This window comes from Alligator mississippiensis, chromosome 5 (genome assembly GCF_030867095.1).
Source record: "Alligator mississippiensis isolate rAllMis1 chromosome 5, rAllMis1, whole genome shotgun sequence".
NCBI classification, from domain to species: domain Eukaryota; kingdom Metazoa; phylum Chordata; order Crocodylia; family Alligatoridae; genus Alligator; species Alligator mississippiensis.
In genome coordinates this window covers 152,705,245-152,725,357 of record NC_081828.1, presented here as the reverse complement: position 1 = coordinate 152,725,357, position 20,113 = coordinate 152,705,245, and the positions used below count along the sequence as shown (strand labels likewise).

Sequence of the window (20,113 nt, the reverse complement as noted above, 5' to 3'; positions counted from 1 at the left end):
AGGCCCTGCATGAAAACTTTCCCCCCTAGCCTCTGTTCTCTGCCACTGTAAGGTTATCTTTACAGGGTTTGTCTACCCCAGAAGGGTGCCAGAGTTGATAAACCTATGGTGTGACTTAGTGTGGCATTTCTTATTTCCTTAAGTTAAAATCTTAGCACAGAAAAATAAAATTCAGCATATCCTATTAAAACTTTTTCTGTAACTCTCAGGGTAGAGTGCTTCAAAGCCATATGTTTGAGGCTTAATTCCCAATTTTAAACTTGCATCTTCTTGTACTGCATATCACTATAGATAATTCTCTATATGAATAAAGCCACATTGAACGCTACGTTGAAGAACATTTTGCCCATAGTTTAACTTTTTAAACTTGTATCTGCTCTCATGAATTGTATCTAGTTTCCTATGGCTTCCTCATTCCATTCAATATGATTTATACGAAGGACATTATTGTACTGAAATACAAACAGAGTATGGAAGCATGATTTTAGCTAATTAATTACTTTATGATTATAAGTTATTAAAAATTTAATTTATAATTAATTAAAAGGTACACTTCTATTATTCTGTTATTTTATATAATATATGTTCTATTATATAAAATGACAATGAGTTGTGCTCATAAGGCTTTACTGTTTTATTTTATTCTAGTTTATTTTTCCTATTTGATGTATTTTGGAAACATTTAATTTATTAGGTGCGAGTTTCCTTTTATCTATTTTGTTTTGTCCCTCTGAAAGATGAACTTGAACTAAAAAATTTACAGCTTATCACCAAGAAATCATCATCAAGAAATGTCCCCAGGAGAGAGATAGCTTAGTTGGATGACAGAATTTTAAATTTACATATCTTAACTGAATGGATAATAGAATTGCAAACTATGTACACATGTCAGATATACGACACTTATAACTAGAATACAGGCAACCCCCACTTAACGCTGTTCTGCTTAGTGCTGTTTTGCTGTAATGCTCATTTTAAATTGATCTGATTTCACTTAGCGCTCCGCAAGTTTCGCTATAACGCTTGCGGTCACCATTGTGGGTCATTAAAAACACTTGTGGTTGCCATCTTGGGTCATCAGATACTCTTGGTTTCCCTTAATGCTTGTTTTGTTTAAAGCTTGGTTTTTCAGGAACCAGTTAAGAGCTCTAAGTGGGGGTTGCCTGCATTTGGCTGCCTGATGTGAAGTGCACTTTGGACCTAGGTTGTCTAAAGTCATTGGTAATGAGTAAATTATGGTCTCCTGACTCACAGCCCAATATTGTATGCAGTAGGCCATAGTCCTCTATACCAGTGGTGCCCAACGTTTTGGCCCTGTGGGCCAGATGAGTTGTGTGTAGTGGGGCCGCAGGCCTGATTCAGTACTGATCATGGTCACGGTCACTGCTCCACACTGGGCTTGCCACCCTGCCCTGTGCATGTCTAATCAGACCTTGCAAACCCAGCCTTAGCCCTGCATGTGCCAGATCAGGCCTTTTGCCCTGCCTCCAGCCCCACACATGCCAGATAAGGTCCCACCACCCTAGTCTTACTCATACTGGTGGGATGCCATGTGCAGAGTCATGTCATTTGTCCTGTGGAGGGTGGAAATTTGGTAGAAGGAGTGCAGTGGCTATGTTCATTGTCTTGACTTCCTTTTCCCCCACCCTGCTAAATTTCCAGACCCCTCTGGAGCTCTGCAGGCTGGCTCTGCCCCACAGACCCAGGGTTGAGCCACCCCTGTTCTAGACTGTTTTAGACCCCAGGTTCCCCACTGCCTGGGTGAGTGTCCTAACCATTCAGCTATTGAGGCTAAAATATAAGAAGGGTGGTCACTCCCTTCCCCCTAACGTATGGTCAAGTATTCACTTACTTGCCCAACTAGTGCATAGCCTGGCTGCACGTTTAACAAACATGCAGATGTCTATGTCCACAGCGCACTGGTAAGTGCCCATAATATTGGGTATATGGCTAGAAAACTGCTCTTTAGGTGCATAAAGGATAATAAAATTAAACTATTAGTTTCCCTATTGCTAAAGCTCCTGTTTTTAATGTGTATCTACAACACTAGTTTTTGAGATTATAGGAAATTAGGGGTGGAGGGGACCTTAAGGTCATCTAGTTCAGCCCCCCCTGCTCAAGGTGCGTGCGCGCACACTCTCTCTCTCTCTCTCTCTCTCTCTCTCTCTCTGACTTGCTCTGTCGAGTGTACCCAGTTTGAGTTGTTGTTTCATTTTATTAAATAAATTTAAATGTCTTTACAGCTTTTTAGGGGATGTGTGTATGTGTATATAAATAGAAAATATATCTCTAAATCTATAAAACAAAATCAGTATAAAAGCACTTTCCACAGCTTACCTCTTTAGATGTCTTATGTTTCATTAAAATCCAATATAATGATTACAAATTGTTTGGGCTTACTACTAACCTTTAAAATTAATTACTTTTATAAGTAAAGTAGGTTAGTACATTTGACTTTACTGGAAATAATTTATATACACAAACATTTATATATCATGTGTATCTTAGCTTTTAATTTATTTGAAATAAGTTTACGCTGCACTTCCTTAATAGTGTAAAGTGGACTGGGGGGAAATGAGAATGTAAACTTTATCATGTGTTAAAGCACATGCAGGATAAGAGGAACATTCAGCACATTTGTAACTTTTAAATGTATGTTCTTTTACAGACCCACAAATTCCAGACCTGCCAGAGATCAGTAGTTCCCACTTGGTGCAGCTACCCTAAATTCATTATGATGATGAGAACATTCCCATCATGAAATTTCAGTGGAGACTAGTGTCACCTCAAAGAACTAATATTTACAATATTGCAAATATTCTTTAAGCTTAAACATATATATTTTTATATTCTATTCTACAGGATATAAAATAGAAATGCTAGGAATTTGGAAAAAGTGTGCAAAATTGGATTTAACGAATAAAGTACCCATAGAAGGCCACTTCAGTGAGGTTCTGTAATAGGAGGGGCATTACTACTGGCAATACAATGTTCAGCTATTACACCAAGTGGGAGCCATCAGATCCACAGCATGTCTGGACTATACTGAGATAGAACAGGTATGTTTAAAGTTACAAAGAGTCTGACTTGCTCTGTTGAGTGTACCTGGTTTGGGATATTGTTTCATTTCATTAAAGAAATTTAAATGTCTTTACAGCTTTTCAGGAACACATTTTATCAGCATGGTTTAGTAGTTCATTGCTTTTGTGTTTACTTTTAAGTTAATGGTGGCATGTTAAACTTTTCTTTGGGTAGACTTCCTTTTCTGTGTCTATATTTTAATTTTGTTTGAATTTTAATATCTCTGATTAAATATTGCAAATATCTATGACACATTGTTTGCTTTGAAGAAGTGCCACTTGTTCAGGACAAAACCATTGATGTTTCACACTGCAGTTTGGCTGTTACTGTTATGCATTTAAACTAATTTGTTAACCTGAAGCAATGAGAGATTAAAATTCATGGTTAACTATAAAGCAACTTCTTTCTTTTCTTTTTAACAGAATGCAGTAGTTTCATTCAAAGAATTATGTGGCCTCTCTCCTGTAGCAAATCTTATGCAGTGTGTTCTGGCAGTGTCTACACGCTTGGTTGGTCCTGATAATACACCCTTGGTAGCACTGAATCTCAATGATCAGTATCCCACAATGGAACTCCAAGGGACTGTTCCAGAGGTCTTGAAAAAGATTGTAACAGCATATGACACGGTGAGTAGTCCTTTGTGATTTTATGTATGCTACTTGAAAGACTTTCTTTTTATAATATACGGTACCCATGTCTGTTTTGAAAGATCATTCTAATTTGTGATTTTTTCTATTTCATGCTTCATTACTTGTGATTGAAAAGTCATTCTTACAAACATACACAATTTGACAGTGTTTTTATATGATGTGAAATGTAAAAATTAATATACTACAAGCAAAGTGAAAAAAGATTTTACTATTTGTAATAAAGAATATGTTAGTAGTAGCGATTAACCTGTTTGGACAAACTTGTAACTCTTTATGCATCTATAATTTTATTACAGCTGTACAGTAATTTGTTACTTCACATTTTCAGTTTATGGAGATGCTGTTTTTTACCCTTGATTCAAACAGAGTAGGAAGTTTTGTTTTTAAGCACTGTCATTTTATGAGAAGCTTGATAGTGTTGAAGTCTGCTTGTACTTTTTATGTAAATAGGCTATAACACTCAAGCACCTTGTACATTCTGTAATCAGCTCTAATGTTCATTTCAGCTTTTTTGTACTACAGTAAGGCTGCAAACAGTGCTATTAGAAACTGGAAATGGAAAAGATTTTTCTGGAAAGAAAACTCTTTAAAAAAAATACTAATGGATATACTGCAGTAAAATACTAAATTCTTAATTATAAAGCCTAAATTATTTAAGTTTATGGAGGAAAATCTCTATGAACTACAATCAGGAATCTTCCTGATTTCATTTAAAGCAATAAGGAATAGGGCAAGAAACAATCTCTTGGGTACCCAAAACTGGCATACAATGCAAGCTGGTCTCTCACATACAGGTAGAGTTTGAATTTTTAAGAATAACTTCTACAGTAGATATAGTATATATTATGCTGGTATATAGATATTTTAGAACACAGATATTTTAGGATTTTTCTACATGTTTTATATTTAAATACAGAAAAAGCCAAACAGCTGAACAGACTTCTTAAAGAAAGAACATTTTGAAAATCAAGCCCTTAACTGTGGACCTGGAAATACATAAACTGAGTAACATTCTGGAGGCAGTTTCTCAGCTCAGCCTTTAGAATAGTTACTGGACCAAAGCGCAAATTGCGAATTTTGTTAACCAGCAGTGCAGGTTGAGTTTTATAGGTTGTGCGTAGCTGAGAGGTATAAATAAAGGTACAGCTCATAGGCAGCAAGAGAAAATATTATTTGGGTGGGCTGGGGGCATAGAGGGTGAGGTGCAGGGGGCAGTGCAGGGTGCATCTGCTTGATCCTGCCCCTCACTCCTGCAGAGCTGTTGTGGTCGAGGTGCTGGCCATGGTGCTGTGGCTGCGGGGTGTGGTGGTGGCACTGGAGCAGTGGAGCCACGTTTGGGGGGTCTAGGACCCATTAGCCCTGGCCTTCCACTGTTTATGGTGCAGCTTGGTTTAAATGATATTGTATTTGCTGCAATCCAGTACAATGTGTTCCAAATCTGTTGGGATTACAGATGAAAATAAACTCTTTAAGCATGGACAAATTTTGCTTGGTTTTATAAGGAGAGGGGTAACAGTTGGTCAGGACCATGCAGGGGCTGTTACTTTTATGTTTGTACAAGCCTGTAGTAATACAGGAGAGCTATGTTTCCCCAGTTTTAACCCTGGATTAAGCAGGGTTAAAGCCAGAGTGATTTTTGTCTGGAGCAGCAACAGCTTGCCCTCACCTTTTGAAACTGCTCCAAGTGAATGTTTGACGGTGTCCCATGTTACTGATGGAAAGCTTTGTCCTCAAACGTCTGGTTGTTCTGAGGCTGGTGACACACTAGTGGAACTGCTCTTTGCTGAGCATTTCTGTGCTGTGTTTTCCATATATCATCTGGAATATCTAAACAAACAGAGGTCACTGGTATGTCTGATCAATCATAATGGTATGATGATGCCGTTTGGGCTTTTTTTGGTGGGGTGGGAAGAGGCAAGGAAAAGGTGGAAGTTGCCTAGGCAAGGTCATACTTTCAAAGAAAAAAAAAAAAGACTTTCTCTGACACAACTCCCTGCAAAACTTAAAAGTTCTCAAATAAACCCTTGTTCTACATAAGGCTTACTTTTTTACTTACTTTCTTGGAACAGATTCCTTATATGGCTTTTTCTTGGTAAATGGTTTGAACATTAAATAGGTTTGTTTTGATATGTACTTTGGAGAAAATCTTTCAGACACACATACGTTATTCTGTAAATAAAATATCTGTAAACTTTACAATGAAACTGTTTATTTTATCTCAAAAAGCTAAAGACTTGTCTGTGTAAAGACAAGCAGAAAAACGGAATTTCTAGACTTAAGCCACTTTAATGATATAATAAGCCTCAATAAGCAAGTAAGCAAATGAAAATTCTTTTGAAAATTAGTGGTACTTCATTTTTAAACCCCTGTAACCTCCAAGTGTGTGGCACAATTTGACAGAAAGTTTTCCAGAAAAAACGTACTTTGAGCTAGCCTGTAAGATTTCATATGGTCTGTTAATCTTGGTTTTGGGGAATGTAATAGGATGTACAAGTCTTTCTTAAAAGTTCACTAAATCTTTTGGGATGATATTACTCATGTCCCAGGTTTGCCTATCAAAACACTTAAGAGATGGGTAATGTCCATGAAAGAAGGGACTTAGGGAAGAAGCGTGAAGAAGTCTATTCTGTTGACTCTGGTTTTATGGCTAGAGATTGAATTTCCATGAGCAGGTTGGACAAGAACTCCCCTTCCCTCTCATTGAAGTGAGAGAACTGAGGGGTTCTGCTGGTTCTTGGTGGTCCCAATTACACTATTTTTCACAGCCAGGAGAGCAGGGCAGGCCGGTAGTCACATTCTTCTTTTTTCTGAGAAAGCATGATAGAAATGAAAGGGACTCTCCAAAATGGAAGGGAATCCAGGCTGGACCTGGCCTGTGCAATTCATTTACTTCCTATAGTAGAATCCTTGTAGTCTGATGCCATCATTCATACCATGGATGTGTTGTTTTACTTTTTAGGGCAAACTGAAATAAAGATCCCCAGGCAAGCAAGCACTCTGTATGCAGATTCCAAGGGCATTCTTTTTTGTTGTTTGGTATGCTACAGCTAACTTGGGAGTACATGTAGGAAAAGTACTTTCCTGTTTTTCTTATTTTGGGCTTGCATGTGCTGAATGGACAGGTCAGAATTACTTTTTAATGGAGTTGTTCCAAGATGCATCACCTATTATCAGTGTGAAATCAGGGTAATAACAGGCATTACTTTGCAGAATGTTTTTCAAACAAACCTTGGTTACCATGGTAAGTGCATAGATTATCTTTGGTTTACATTGTTTCATTCTGAATATGACACATGGTCAATATGGATGTTTTCAAAGCATCCAAAGTTTCAGGGTTAGTCCATCTCAGACAGATACAGTAATTGAATATTTAACACTTCTTTGTCAGAAATACTTTCTCAACTAAAAAAGCAGGACTAAACATTTACACTAGCATGGTGGTCAACAGAGGTTTTTAGTTATTCAGTAGAATTTGTTTGCACAAGGAGTGACTACAGAGTTCGATATATTCGTTCAATAAACTATGAAAGGATGCAGTTCCTCTTCACTAAAAGAATTTGTCTGCAATAAAGTAATTACTAAAGAGTACAATTCTACAGGGATGCATGATACTACTGACAGTGTCTTTAATGTAACACAGGAACAACATAGTTATTGAAGAAACAATGAGCCAATTGACGATCAGTTAATTAAAAGCACCTCAGGATACTTGTTACTTTATATATTCTTGCCATAAAGATATACCACACACAAGAATGTATACTGTGGTCTGCATTCACTATTGTATCAGTTAACTTCAGAAATTTCTATTTGGGTATCTTTGCCTTGTTTTCTAGGGCCGAGTTCAGCTAAAATCTGCTAATTCAATGATGATTTGATTGGACCTTCCATCTTTTTGTTTTGATGGATAAAATGGCCACTCATAGTTGGGGAGATGCAAGTGATATGGGGTAGAAATTGGGTGAGAGGGACAGAAGCCTGGTCATAGGATTTTGACATTGACTTGATTAGAACCAGTATTTCACCAAGGAATGTTTTTTTGTTTTGTTTTGTGTTTAAGTATTTTTAACTTTTGTCTATGCATTAGTGAGTCAAGGAATGCCTTCCGAATAATATAAAGCAGCAATATAACTAGGAACAAAATAAATCTGTTTCTTAGCACACAAAGATACTTATTTTTCCCCTATTGATGAATGTACAAAAGATTCCTTAAAGACACACTGTAAGCTTGATCAAAAGATCAGAATATTTTGTTGAGGCACTAGGAAAATGGACATTTATAACATCTTTTTCAGCATTTAACAATGTTTTATTTTTCCCCTCAAGTTCATGAACTGCAGCTTCCTCTGTGTGATACTTCAGCATACACTCTGCTGGTGTCATCACACCCATCACTGAACACTGCTGTATACTGAAGCCTGGAGATAAGGCAAGTGCTTCTTCCACACCATTGCATGTTTTTTAATGTCTTATGCCCTATAGGATAACTCATGGGAAGAGTAAAAACTTTATAAAACTGTGCAATGGCAAGGGAAAAAATACTTATCTTGTTCCAAGAGGCAGGCTTCAGTCTGCAGCACTGTTCAATAATAAGTATGATGACACCAGCAAAGCATATGCTGGGACATCATTCAGCAGAAGCCAGCTGTCACAAAGAACTTGCTTGTCTGTGCATCAGTTTTTAATGTAATGATGAGGTAGCTAATAACTGAAACTTGGTTGGATAATACTGTGGGATCAGCTTTGATGCAGTTGGCATCTGTCAGGTTTTTGGTTCAATATGCTTAAGCCACTTAACATGTCTGCAAGTAACACAGGTAGCCATGTAAATTGGGAAACTGGCACTATCCATTAACCAAGTATCATTGATTCCAATGTCCACTTTTATCAAATTAAGCACCCTGTTTAATTTGTGCTTCCTAGAGATAGGGTCTAGCTGCCACTGGTCTTCATTTACTTCTGCATATTGATGCAAATAAAAGCCATCTTGTTAGTTGATAGAGGCCATAAGTGTTTGAAGTCACCAAAACTGATTTTGCTTGCTGACCCTGGCATGCACTTGGATGATGAATCCTCAAAATAATGGTAGTGTTCTGTCTTTATTATAAGTAGTCATGTGGTTATTATAGACGGTTACAGGTTGAACTCATATACATGGCTAAACTGATATTGTAGGTTAGATAGTGGCAAATTAAGACAGTGATATGAAGTAATTTACAAACTAGTCAGGGGGGACCAGCAGGCATTGGGGGAGTCCCTGTTCCCCCCAGCACTCCCAGGAGTGACAAGAAATAACAGTCACAAGCTAGCAGAGGGTAGATTCAGGCTAGATATCAGGAGGCACTACTTCACTGTCAGGGCGGCTAGGATCTGGAACCAACTTCCAAGAGAAGTAGTGCTGGCTTCTACCCTGGGGGTCTTTAAGAGGAGGCTAGATGAACACCTTGCCGGGGTTGTTTGACTCCAGTACTCTTTCCTGCCATGGCAGGCGGTTGGACTTGATAATCTGCTCAGGTCCCTTCTGACCCTACCAACTATGAAACTATGAATTTGCTGCATTTTTACCTTAGGGGCTATCTGTTCTGTTGGGACAAGCAATTCCATTTGGACTGCCCACTTTAATGGAGTCAGAGCAGTACTGGTAGAGTCTGAGAGAAGATAACCTTTATTTGCTAGGCTGTGAGATAATGGTTATTGTAGGATGTTACAGTAATCTTTTGTTTATGGCCACTGACAGAACTTTACCTTCACAGCTTATCATGGCTTGCAACAGAAGAATTTAGGGGAGTTGAACTCTTATGGTAGAAATATTGGACTGAAGCTGATCTATTGTGCTATAAAGAGTAACTGAACTCTGTAAGATAAAGCTGTGTGGGAAATAAAAACAAGTTCATTGCCTCTTCCACAGACAAGGTTCTTTGGTTAATCTGATATATTTCGTTAGACCAACTCAGATAGTTGGAAAAATTCTTCTTTGCAAGCTTTCAGGTATAGATACCCCTTGTCAGGCTGAGGAAGTATCTGCAGTTGGTCTGTGCTCTTCCTTGATCGAATAGTAAAGCAGCCAGAGGCCAGTATGTGTGCAAGAAAGCCAGTCAGTGAAAATGTCAATGGATGAGAGATGGGGGGGGGGGGAGGGGGGGGAGAGAGAAGGGGAATGACTGCAGCTGTAGTCAATGGATGAGAGATGGGGTGGGGGGGGAGAGAGAAGGGGAATGACTGCAGCTGTAGTCAATGGATGAGACACGGGGCGGGGGGAGGAAAAGGGAATGAATATAGCTGGTACAAAGTGGAGAGGTTACCTGAGGAGTCCAATTAAGGCGAGTTATGATGTGTCATAAATACAATGTCTATGTTTAGTCCGTGATTTTTTTTGTATCCAGTAGACTAATGCAGTGAAGTTTGTAGGCTTGTCTGTGAAAGGTGTTTTGTAAACTCCCTTTGAGGATTAGAACCAAGAGATTGGAGAGAGAATGGTTTTCTTGTGAGAAATGTGCCCCCACAGGTAATTGGATATTCTTATCTTTGATAGATTTCCGGTGTGCATCCATTCTGGTATGCAGTTGTTGTTTGGTTTCTCCTACAGATTTTCCATCAGGGTATTTGATGCACTGGATGAGATATATAACATTTTTGGAGGTGCAGTTGTAAGATCCAGGACTGGTGATGATTCTGTTGTGGGGTGTAGTAATTGTGGGGGTAGTGGAGATATGGTGGCAGATTATATTTCTTGTCATGTCATGGTCTGGATCCATTTGTTGTGTTTTGGGCTGTAGGAAGTTTGCTTCTGGTGATGAGGTAGGCAAAGTTTGGTGCTTGTTTTAAAGGCTAGGGTAGGTGGTTTTGGGAAGATCTGTTTAAGAATTGGGTCATCTTTATAGTATGGGTTGCCATTTGAGGATTTTCTGTATAGGTTCCAGGGAGGGATGATATGTCATAGCCAGTGGTGTGCGATTCATGGGAGATTTTCTTCTGTACTGCTGAAGAATTCTTCAGCAGTACAGTAGTATCTGGGTGACTCTTTCAAAAGTGCAGTCTGTCTCTCTGGAGGAGTGTCCTTGTTGAATGAAAGTCCATTTGAGATATGTGAGGTGACAATTGTGGGTGTTTTCCTCAGTGCAAATTTGGTGATATTGGAGGACAAGGCTGTATATCATAGCTTTATTGGTATGTTTAGGGTGATTGCTGGTTTTGTGTAGATATGCATGTTGCTCTATGGGTTTCTCGTATATGATGGGCTGTATTTTACCATTCTGGGTAGTGATCATCGTGTCTAAAAAGGAACTGTTGGTGCTGGAGTATTCAATAAATAGTCTGATGGAGGGGTGATGCTTGTTGAATATCTGATGGAAAGCAGTTAGAGATTGCAGGTTTTCAGTCCAAATGATGATGTCATCGATATATCTTAAGTATAGCAAGGGTTTGATAGTGCAGTCCTTGAAGAATTCTTCTTCCAGGTGGATCATAAAAAGCGTGGTGCATTGTGGGGCCATTTCTGTGCCCATAGCTTTGCCCATGGCCTGGAGGAAGTGTTGATTATTGAAAGTGAAGTTGTGTGTGAGGATGAAGTATATAAGGTCAGTAATATCTTTGGGTCTGTACTCTAAGTTGTAATTTTACTCTTATAGATATATAAGGCAGGCTTGGATGCCATCCTGGTGTGGGATGTTGGTGTATAAGCTGGTAACGTCCATGGTGACTAGGAGGGTGTTGCTGGGAAGGTGCCCTATGTTTTTAACTTTTCATAGGAAGTCGGTGGTATCTTGGACAAAACTCACTCTTCGGGTGACAAGAGGTTTTAGGGTGGATTCAATGAAACCTGACACCTCCTTGGTGAGGGTTCCATGATTGGATATGATGGGTCTGCCAGGGTTCGCTTGTTTGTGGATTTTAGGAAGCATGTAAAAAGTCCCTGGGTTGGGTAGTGAGGAGATCAAGTTCTGTAGCTTTTCTTGTAGTTCTGATGGAAATGATTTGATAGAAGTTTTGAGTTTCAAGATGAAAAGAAGAGTAGGATCTTCCTCTAGTTTTTTGTAGCAGGTGGTGTCAGAGTTTTCTTTTGGCTTTTTTTTATGTAGTCTTCACGGTTAAGGATAACTATAGCTCCTTTATATGCTGGTTTTATTACTATTTGATGGTTAGATCTTAGGGATTCCACAGCCCTTCTCTCTGAGAGGGAGAGGCTGTTATAGTGGTATGTGTTGATTATTTCCTCGTTCATTCTTTCTCCTGAAGCAGTGAATATAGCGGTCAAGGTTAGAATTTTGTCCACTGTGAGGTGTTCAATCTGAGGGGGATTTTTTTTTCTTCTCTATTGTCGAAGTATGAAGTATTGTTGGAAGTGGATTCATTTTGGTTGTGGAAATATTCCTTGAGGCAGAGGCATCAGAAGAATTCTTCTAGTTTTCCACATTAAAGTATTTTATTAGGGTATCTTTCTGGATAGAAATTCAGGCCTTTAGAGAGACAGATTTTTCAGTTTTGGTAAGTGTGTACATGGAGAGTGTGATGATATTTGAGGGTCGGTTGCTTCTTTCAGTTTCATCGAGTTTGAGGTTGGAATGCTGTAAGGTGTTAGTGTTATTTCTCTGAAAGCTGTTTTGTTGTTGGGGAAATTGTTCCTTGAGTAATTGGTTCCATTTCTTCTTTTTATGTTGGATGGATGTTGTAGAAAATATTTGGTAGTCTCTTTGTATACATTGTACAATGTTTGGGAAGATGTCTGGGTTTTTTTTTTTCTTTTAAGCTGCAGCATGTGGTGATTTCCTTCCTGAGTTGATCGCTTTTGCAGTAGGTTAGGTGAAGAAGATGATTTCTAAGTTTCTCTGAAGTTCTTTTGCAAAGTTGTGAAACATATTTGGAGTTGTGTGTAGTAGTCAGGGGATTGAAGATGTTTAGTCATCTGGAAATGATGCGTTTCTTGCACAGGCTTATAAAATATGTTGCTGTTGCGTCTGGCTTCTTTCTTTTTCATGTTGTATAATTGCCTCTCGCAGCACCTGGGAAAACTTGATCAGCAGATATGCTCACTTAATTTTCATCACCCACCTTGGTTTCTGATTTCAGTTTCTGATTACTTTGCAAATAAAATAAAGTATTTCATACCAGTTAGTATGCTTCTGTGAATCCAGAATGGTATCTTGAGGGGAGAAATAGTAAGAGTTTTGTGGTTGAGTTTAGGCCACCAATGGTCATCCAGAAGAACTAGAGATGTTAGAAGCTGTTTATCCAACGTATTATCCTTTGGACCCATGGTCTTTCTGACTGATGAAAGGCAACAGAATAAAGAAATGGGTCCAGGTTAGGTGGAAGTTATTAATGCCTCCCTTAATGAGAGCATAATGTATATGTAACCTCAGCTCTAGAAAGGGGCATTTATAATCAGTGCAACCATCGTTTAATATCTAATCTTAAGTTTCTTGTTAAAAATGTATTGGGTCTGGCTGAGCCCCACTTTTGTTTGATTACTGGTCTGCTGTAATTGGACCTTTGTGCTTTCAAGTTAGCTGGGCCTGGCCAGTATCCAGTCACTGTTTTTTAGTTCAGAACCTCTACAGCATATTCCCTCTACAGCACAAGTACAGATTTCCTTCCTGGGAATGAAGGATTCTGCAGTTTAATTTGCCTAGGCCTAAAGCAAAGGCTTTGTATAGTAGTTTATAAAACCATGGTAATCTCTTGCTGCCTGCAGTCCTTTTACTGTGCAAGGCTGATTGGCCTATGAGAGAGCAGGAGAGCCTAGATGAACCTTGCTCTTAAGTAAGGTTTTTCTCTTCTGGTGTGTGACTGATCAATTTTCAAGCTTCATTTAGATTGCTAAAGTCCCAACCCCTTCAAGTCCATTAGGGAGAACTAATTTTCTTTATTCTGGTCATTCTTGCAATAAAAGTATTGTTTAGATAGTCATATTTAATGACTCTTTTGTGTTAGGGCATGTTTACACAGCAAATAAAAGTGCTGACAAATTGTGGGTAGAAATGCCTGCAGCAGCTGTAATCTAACTAGCAGAGGTATGCTTGCCCATGCTATAGTCGCATCTTCCTTTGCTCTGTAGACCTAAGTCACTTTAGGGAAATGAAAAGTGTCAAAATAAACTGCCTTGGTTTGCCCTTAACATTTTCAGGGAGTTAGTGACATGTACAAAATGTAAATCCCATTTTTCACAATAGTGTTTGCAATGTCAAGTTAAGCTCACTTAAGCTTGTATAGTCATCATATCGGTCCATCAGAAACACTGAGAAGGTTGATAAGTGATAAACGCAACCATGCTTTGAATGGCTACTGTAGCACTGTTTTTCTCTTCAATAGAATATTGCTCCCTAGCCTGGAACAAAAGCATGCACACAAAGATTATTGATACTAGAGGTGCACTGATACATCTGTCCCATATCAGAATGGTACCTATAAAAGGAAAATTGACTGAATCAGCAATTGGCTTTTTTGGCTGAGGTTGCCAATTAATGCCACCGATAAATGCCCTATGCATGTGAGCAGCCACAGCACAGCATGCAGGCCACCAGGAGCTCAGCCTGGCAGCGTAGAGAGCAGCTGGGTCTGGCTGGTAAGTTTGTTGTGAGGGAAGGGCCGTGGGTTGCGGGCAGATCAGGGCTCCAGTGGTGAGGGAGGAAGTGGGGCTGGGGCAGGCGCTGCACAGCCAGGGCGGGGTACAGGATGGAGCCATGAGTGGCTAGTCCAGGGGGCACAGGGAGGGTTGGCAGCTCCCACCGCTATGTAAATCCCCGGAAGGGCATGGGGGGGGAATGTGCCCCCAGATCTGTGTGTGGGGCATGGCTGGCTACCACTGTGGGCTGGGGCTAGGGGCAGCACTAGACTCTTCCTGGCAGGGATTGGGCTCTGGCTGTGCTTGGGACAGGTGGTGGCAGTGCTGGGAGGGGGTTATGGCAAATTTTAGGGTGGCTGCAGCCCCCACCCCCCGCCACCTGCTGCAAGCACAGCCCCAACCCAGTACCCCTCCACCAGAAAGAAAGAGCCCGGCCCCATCCCATCCCCAGCCCACCCTTACCCCATATGCAGATCTGGGGGCACACAGCCATGCCCTCCCAGGGTGCATGCAGAAGGGAGCCCCCCCCACCCACTCTTCCCCACCTCCACTCTGCCCTGGATGTGCAGCCCCTGCCCCAGCCCCACTCCTTTCCTTACCTCAGGGGCCTTGATCTGCACCCCTCATGCCTTCCCTCCCCCCTTGCCACTTCCCAGCCAGACACCGCTCCAAGCTGTTCAGCTGCTTATCTGAATTGGACCAGTATTGGCCAATATGACTTATTAAAAATTGGTCACCAGTATCAACCCAAAAATTCTCTATTGGTGCACTCCTACTTGATACACAGTTAAATGCAACTATGTGAATTATATTAGGAACGCTAAGAAGTATGCCATTGCCATGGCTTCCAGTCCTAGCGAACATTGCTCCCCAACAGCTCCTCCACGATGCCACATACATGAGGGAATACCATAAGGCCATCAATAACCCAAACCTCCCAATCAACAAGGACACCACCACACCATCACTGGATAAGCTAAAATCTAGAAAACCCTTCTGGAAATAAGCCAAGAAGCTCTTGATGATAACAAGAATATTGAAGAACGATGAAGGGAAGCCTGGGTAATACCTGCCACAGAAATATGTTGTCACTGACCCTACAATCCACCAGCCAGGATTTGACCTACCAAGAAAGATTTCATCCACCCTGAATTACACCTGGACGTTTCATGGAAAATGTGGACACCCACTCCATAAATGGAAAATCAAAGAGTCCTGGTTGTCATTGTGGTGCAGTTTTTGCAGATGGTGCAACACATTGTGAATGATGGCTCAGTTAAATCATTTAATGGTGATCTAAAATGAATCCATGCAGCTACTCCTGAAGTAGTTGAATAGTTATCAAATTTAGATATTAATCTATGAATGTTGTAATCCTAAAATGCCATACGAAAGAGAGAGACAACTGTGTGCACCTCAGATGTCCTTGATTGTTGCCGGTCTGGTTATAGATTTGGCACAAAAACTATGGTGGAGGCTTTGGTGGATGGTTTGTTCTACCACTGAATGAAGATCAGGTGTCCATGTTTCTATTAGTTGTATCAGTTCTCTTTGATATTATTAGTTGCTCCCCATTTACCACTGTAGGGTATTATAAAAATCATTTTATGCTGTGTAGCTTATGGGATGATTTACCAAGTAGCTGTGCATTTAAGGGAAAATATTATTCATGTTATTACAATTTGATATAGGAAACATACAATGTATTCTAAATTTTGTCATAATTGAAGTATTTTGAAACTAAAAAAATTACTTATTTCCCTGACCTTTAAGAAATTGCACACTTTATTTACCTGTACAATATGGTCATCTCACTGACCATAAGTGACACATGACTACATTTAACACAGATGTATGAAAGTTCAAGGGTTCTGGTTTTCATTTTACATACTTCACTTTCCTTTACTTTGTGTTTTACTAATTTGATACAAGGTAGAACATATATTACATAAAGAGTTAAGTTATAAAATTGGCAAAACAGTTCAGTATTTCAGTAAGTACAGCTCTTTGTTGTTGTTGTTGCCATTGACTTTGTATAATATGTTCCTTTTCATTCTCAATTCCATATAGAATTAGAACCATTTTTCTTGAGAACTAGATGCACATCAGCAGTGAAAAAGATCATTGATTGCAATTTAGTATTACAAATAGCTCTGGCAATGTTAACTAAATATCTACAGATTTTGATTCTAAGAAATGGTTAATAGATATTTATGTTAATCTGCTCTAAAAAGAGAAGAAAAAATATTGATGGAAAATACAGTGAATGGCCTGGGCAAGTTCTTTAGGAAAAAATAATCATCATCTGTCACTAATTTTTTCAGAAGTACAGTCATTCTCATCTGGGCAGATTCAGATTATGCTGCAAAATCCATAGTTAATAGAGGGTATTATCTGATTTGTGGTGAGGTTCCCAGTCTGCCAGAGGTAGATTCAAATGCTAACTGTTGTTTGATAGTCAGGCTCTAGTGCCACATGATGCAGAATGTGACTTTTTCTCTGTGCTAAAGGGAAATCTGTGCTGGTGATAACTACATCAAAGTGAAAGATTGTCCGATTTCAATATATGGTCATGGATGGTGTACACTCCATGTTTCTCTTTTCTTCTATCTTCCAGTTCCCTCACAGCTAATTATCTCAGCTATAAACAGTTTAAAAGATAACACTGAATTAGACCTATTTTTTTTTCCGGGGTGACTTGGGATGTTTTTCTTGGTGATTTTATGATGTGTTTTTTCAGGTTTTTTTACTTTGAATTTTTCATCAGTTTACAATACAGTTGTATAGATTAAGCTTTGTTCATATACCATGTTTCCCCTTTTCTTTTTATTTCACTGGAGTCAGATATTTATGAAGCATGAACTAATGACTGTTGAAGTTAAAATGGATTTTAATGTCTTTAAGGTGGAGAAGATGACAGCCCTTACATATTGGAGCATCTTGGCTATATACTCTAGCCATTGTCTTTCCTGAATGGTGTATTCACAATGAACTGAGAAGCATGTATAAACTTACTTATTAGTTGGGACTTTGTAAACTATTTGTTGCTTTCATGAATTTTTTGTTACCATGGTAGTTTTGACTGTTTTTACTACTTTCCTTCTGTTTTTGGAACCCTGCAAATTCAGGAACAGTTTTTTTCCTTGCTTCTCTCTGAGGTTCTCCCAAGGAGTAAGTGTAAGGAGGCCCTTATGTTCTTGCACAGTAGTAGGGTATAAATGCGGTGCTTCCACTTCCCAAAAAAAGTGACTTCACCTTAAATTCGGGAATGTAAAATCCTAAAGAGGGTGAGGGGGGACAATGAGATTTGACTCACTCCCTAGAGCATCACATGTGGTCCCATAATATGCTAGTGAATTCAGGAAGGAATTCTTCTCTGGAGATTTTGTCTGCAATGCCTGCAGTGTGGGTGGTTTGTTAAAGGCACCATTGGGCATAGAATAACTAATATACAATATACTATTTTTCTCGGGGAAATATGTTTTTGGTTTAGTTTGCAAATATGATTTCTGTGAAAGGCATGCTTTTTAAACAAATCACTGTCATCGAGCAAATTTAGTTTGATTCTAAGTCTTTTCCAAGAAGTAGAGCATGGGTGACGAGTGCTTGTATACAGAAATAACACCCAGAAGCTGTTATATTTTCTTATACAGGCACTTTTGAGCAGCACTTGAAGCAGTAGAAAGATCAATTACACTTCATTATAAATCGACTTTGACTGTCTGGGCCAAACCACAGCTGATATGTAATGAGGTTATTATTGATTGCTGTCTTTTTACCAATGCTTGGCTTTTTACCACAAAGCTTGGCATTCAAAGTTTTTTAATTGGTGGTGTCTACATCACCAATCAAGATAGCCAACCTGAAAATTAATTTTTGGTTTACATGCATTCATTAGGTATGAATGCCAAAGGAATAATCTGATTTAGTTTCAGTTATTCAACTTGCACACAGTTGAGTTAGGTAAGTAGTGTAAGCCAGTTGCCTGTAAATATCTGTCTAGGATAAAGCCAAATTTTGTTTTATCTGCATAACTTGTTCTGAAAGATAAAGAAAACTGGCATAAAAAGTAAAAGGGATGGAGGAAGAGAATTAATCAGAGGAAGTCTTTCCCCCCTCCCGAATTGCTTATTCAGGACTACTCTTAGGAAAAGGGTCCCCATCATGCAAACTTTGCATTTCCAGTGATGGAAAGGTGAAGTTCCTAACTTTCAGGTGGTGCAAAGCCTTACTGTCTAGAAGGTGTACTAACTTAGAGCACAATACTTGAACTGGAGGTTGAGGTGGGTGATTAATTTTCCAGCTGTATGGTGGCAAGTTGAAAGCCCTGCTATACCTGATTCCAGCATGTTAGTTCTTTGCTTTGCACTCCCTCATAAACTGAGGATTTACTTAAATTCTCCTCCTGTTGCTTTTGTACTGGTGTGACCTATCAGTGCTAACAGTGCTGAGGATAACTGGTACAACCCAGCTGCTACTGTTTTTAGCACTGTTCATTGAGTCATGCTCTGCATAGGATAAATGTGGTGGCGGTGAAGACATTGGTGGTTAGCCAACAGTAATATATTCCCGCCCTGCATGCTACTAGTGGTACGTCAGAAGATGGGGCTATTTCAGAAAATCTTATCTATGGGCAATTCCATTTAGGAATACAGATACTTGCATCCTGATATTTGAAAATGTATTTGGAATCCTCGGAGGGTTTTTTCCAGTACATTTATTTCCTATTCAGATTAGTTCATCAGTTGCAAATTAGAGTAAAATATAATCCAGTACATTTCTTTGTCACTCTGAAGAAAACAACATATGGTAGCTGTTTGATGGTACCAGTACTAAGCAAGGTTTTTTGGTGCACAGATACTAGATGTTGGATAATGTAGATAAGAATTTTATCACAGCTGCTCATGTTCTGTTTCTCAACTTCCAGAACATTTGACACCATCATTTAAAATATAAAGCTTTCTTCTACTATCTGCAGTATAAACTGAATGTTTGCATAGATGGTATTTCCTACTAATGCAAAAAAGATGGGAGTCTCCTTAGTTCAGTACTCTTAAAAATGTTGCAAAGGATACCAGCATTTTTGCGACTGCCACTCTAAAGGCTGTTTTGGCTATTGAATTATAATCTTTTGCATTCTAAAATGTGTTCACTTCCCATTTCTTCAAGTATATTTGGAGTTCTGAGACTTGAAAAGACAGGAAAATGGGAGCAGCACTTTGTGAGAACGTTCTTCTTAAGATTTCCAAGTTTGGAAATAAGAACTTCTCTGAAGAAAAATAGCCTGGAAGTTGGATTGTACAGGTCTTTCAGCACTCTGGCAGGAGAATGACACTGGTGAGCTGTCCAGCCAGGAGACATTAAAAAGCTGCTGGGCCACCCTCGCCCTTGCGGGAGCCCACTACTTGATAGCTTGTCCTCTCCCCTTCCCAGGAAGGGGACAGGTTGTCAGTAGGCTTTGAAATAAAGCATGTCTGATGAGCTTTAGTTTAAAGCGCCTCACCACCATTTTTTCAGCACAAGGATATACAGCAACGCTGATACACATGATGTGCTGGCACTTTTAATTAGTGATCTGTCCTAATTAAAGCACCTGGTACCATGTCTGGAAGCATGTATAAAAATGCCCAATCTATCTTGCAAGCAGTATCAAACCTGTTTACAGATATGTTCACACCCAGGGTACCATCTTCTGCCTGATGTTCTCTCTCACTCTTCCAGTGTTCTATCAGCCAGTCTATCTGGGTACATGCACACAGCCCATACAAACAAAACCAGCACAAAGAACCAGTTAACTTTCCGTTTAAAAATAAAAAGTGTA

The 20,113-nt window shown here is 39.4% G+C and overlaps 1 protein-coding gene across 3 annotated transcripts in view; it reads left to right on the top strand.

The window, feature by feature from the left end:
* The window catches only part of PLCL2 (phospholipase C like 2), a 193,920-nt gene that overhangs the window by 108,253 nt on the left and 65,554 nt on the right, over nt 1-20,113 (top strand). For 2 of the 3 annotated variants that reach the window (XM_019497972.2, XM_059728872.1), the window contains one exon: nt 3,504-3,707. In XM_019497972.2, coding sequence (XP_019353517.2) covers nt 3,504-3,707 — 204 coding nt within the window. Of the gene's footprint in view, nt 1-3,503; nt 3,708-8,057; nt 9,843-20,113 lie in introns of those variants that run through there. The other variant, XM_019497973.2, reaches the window with a different exon arrangement.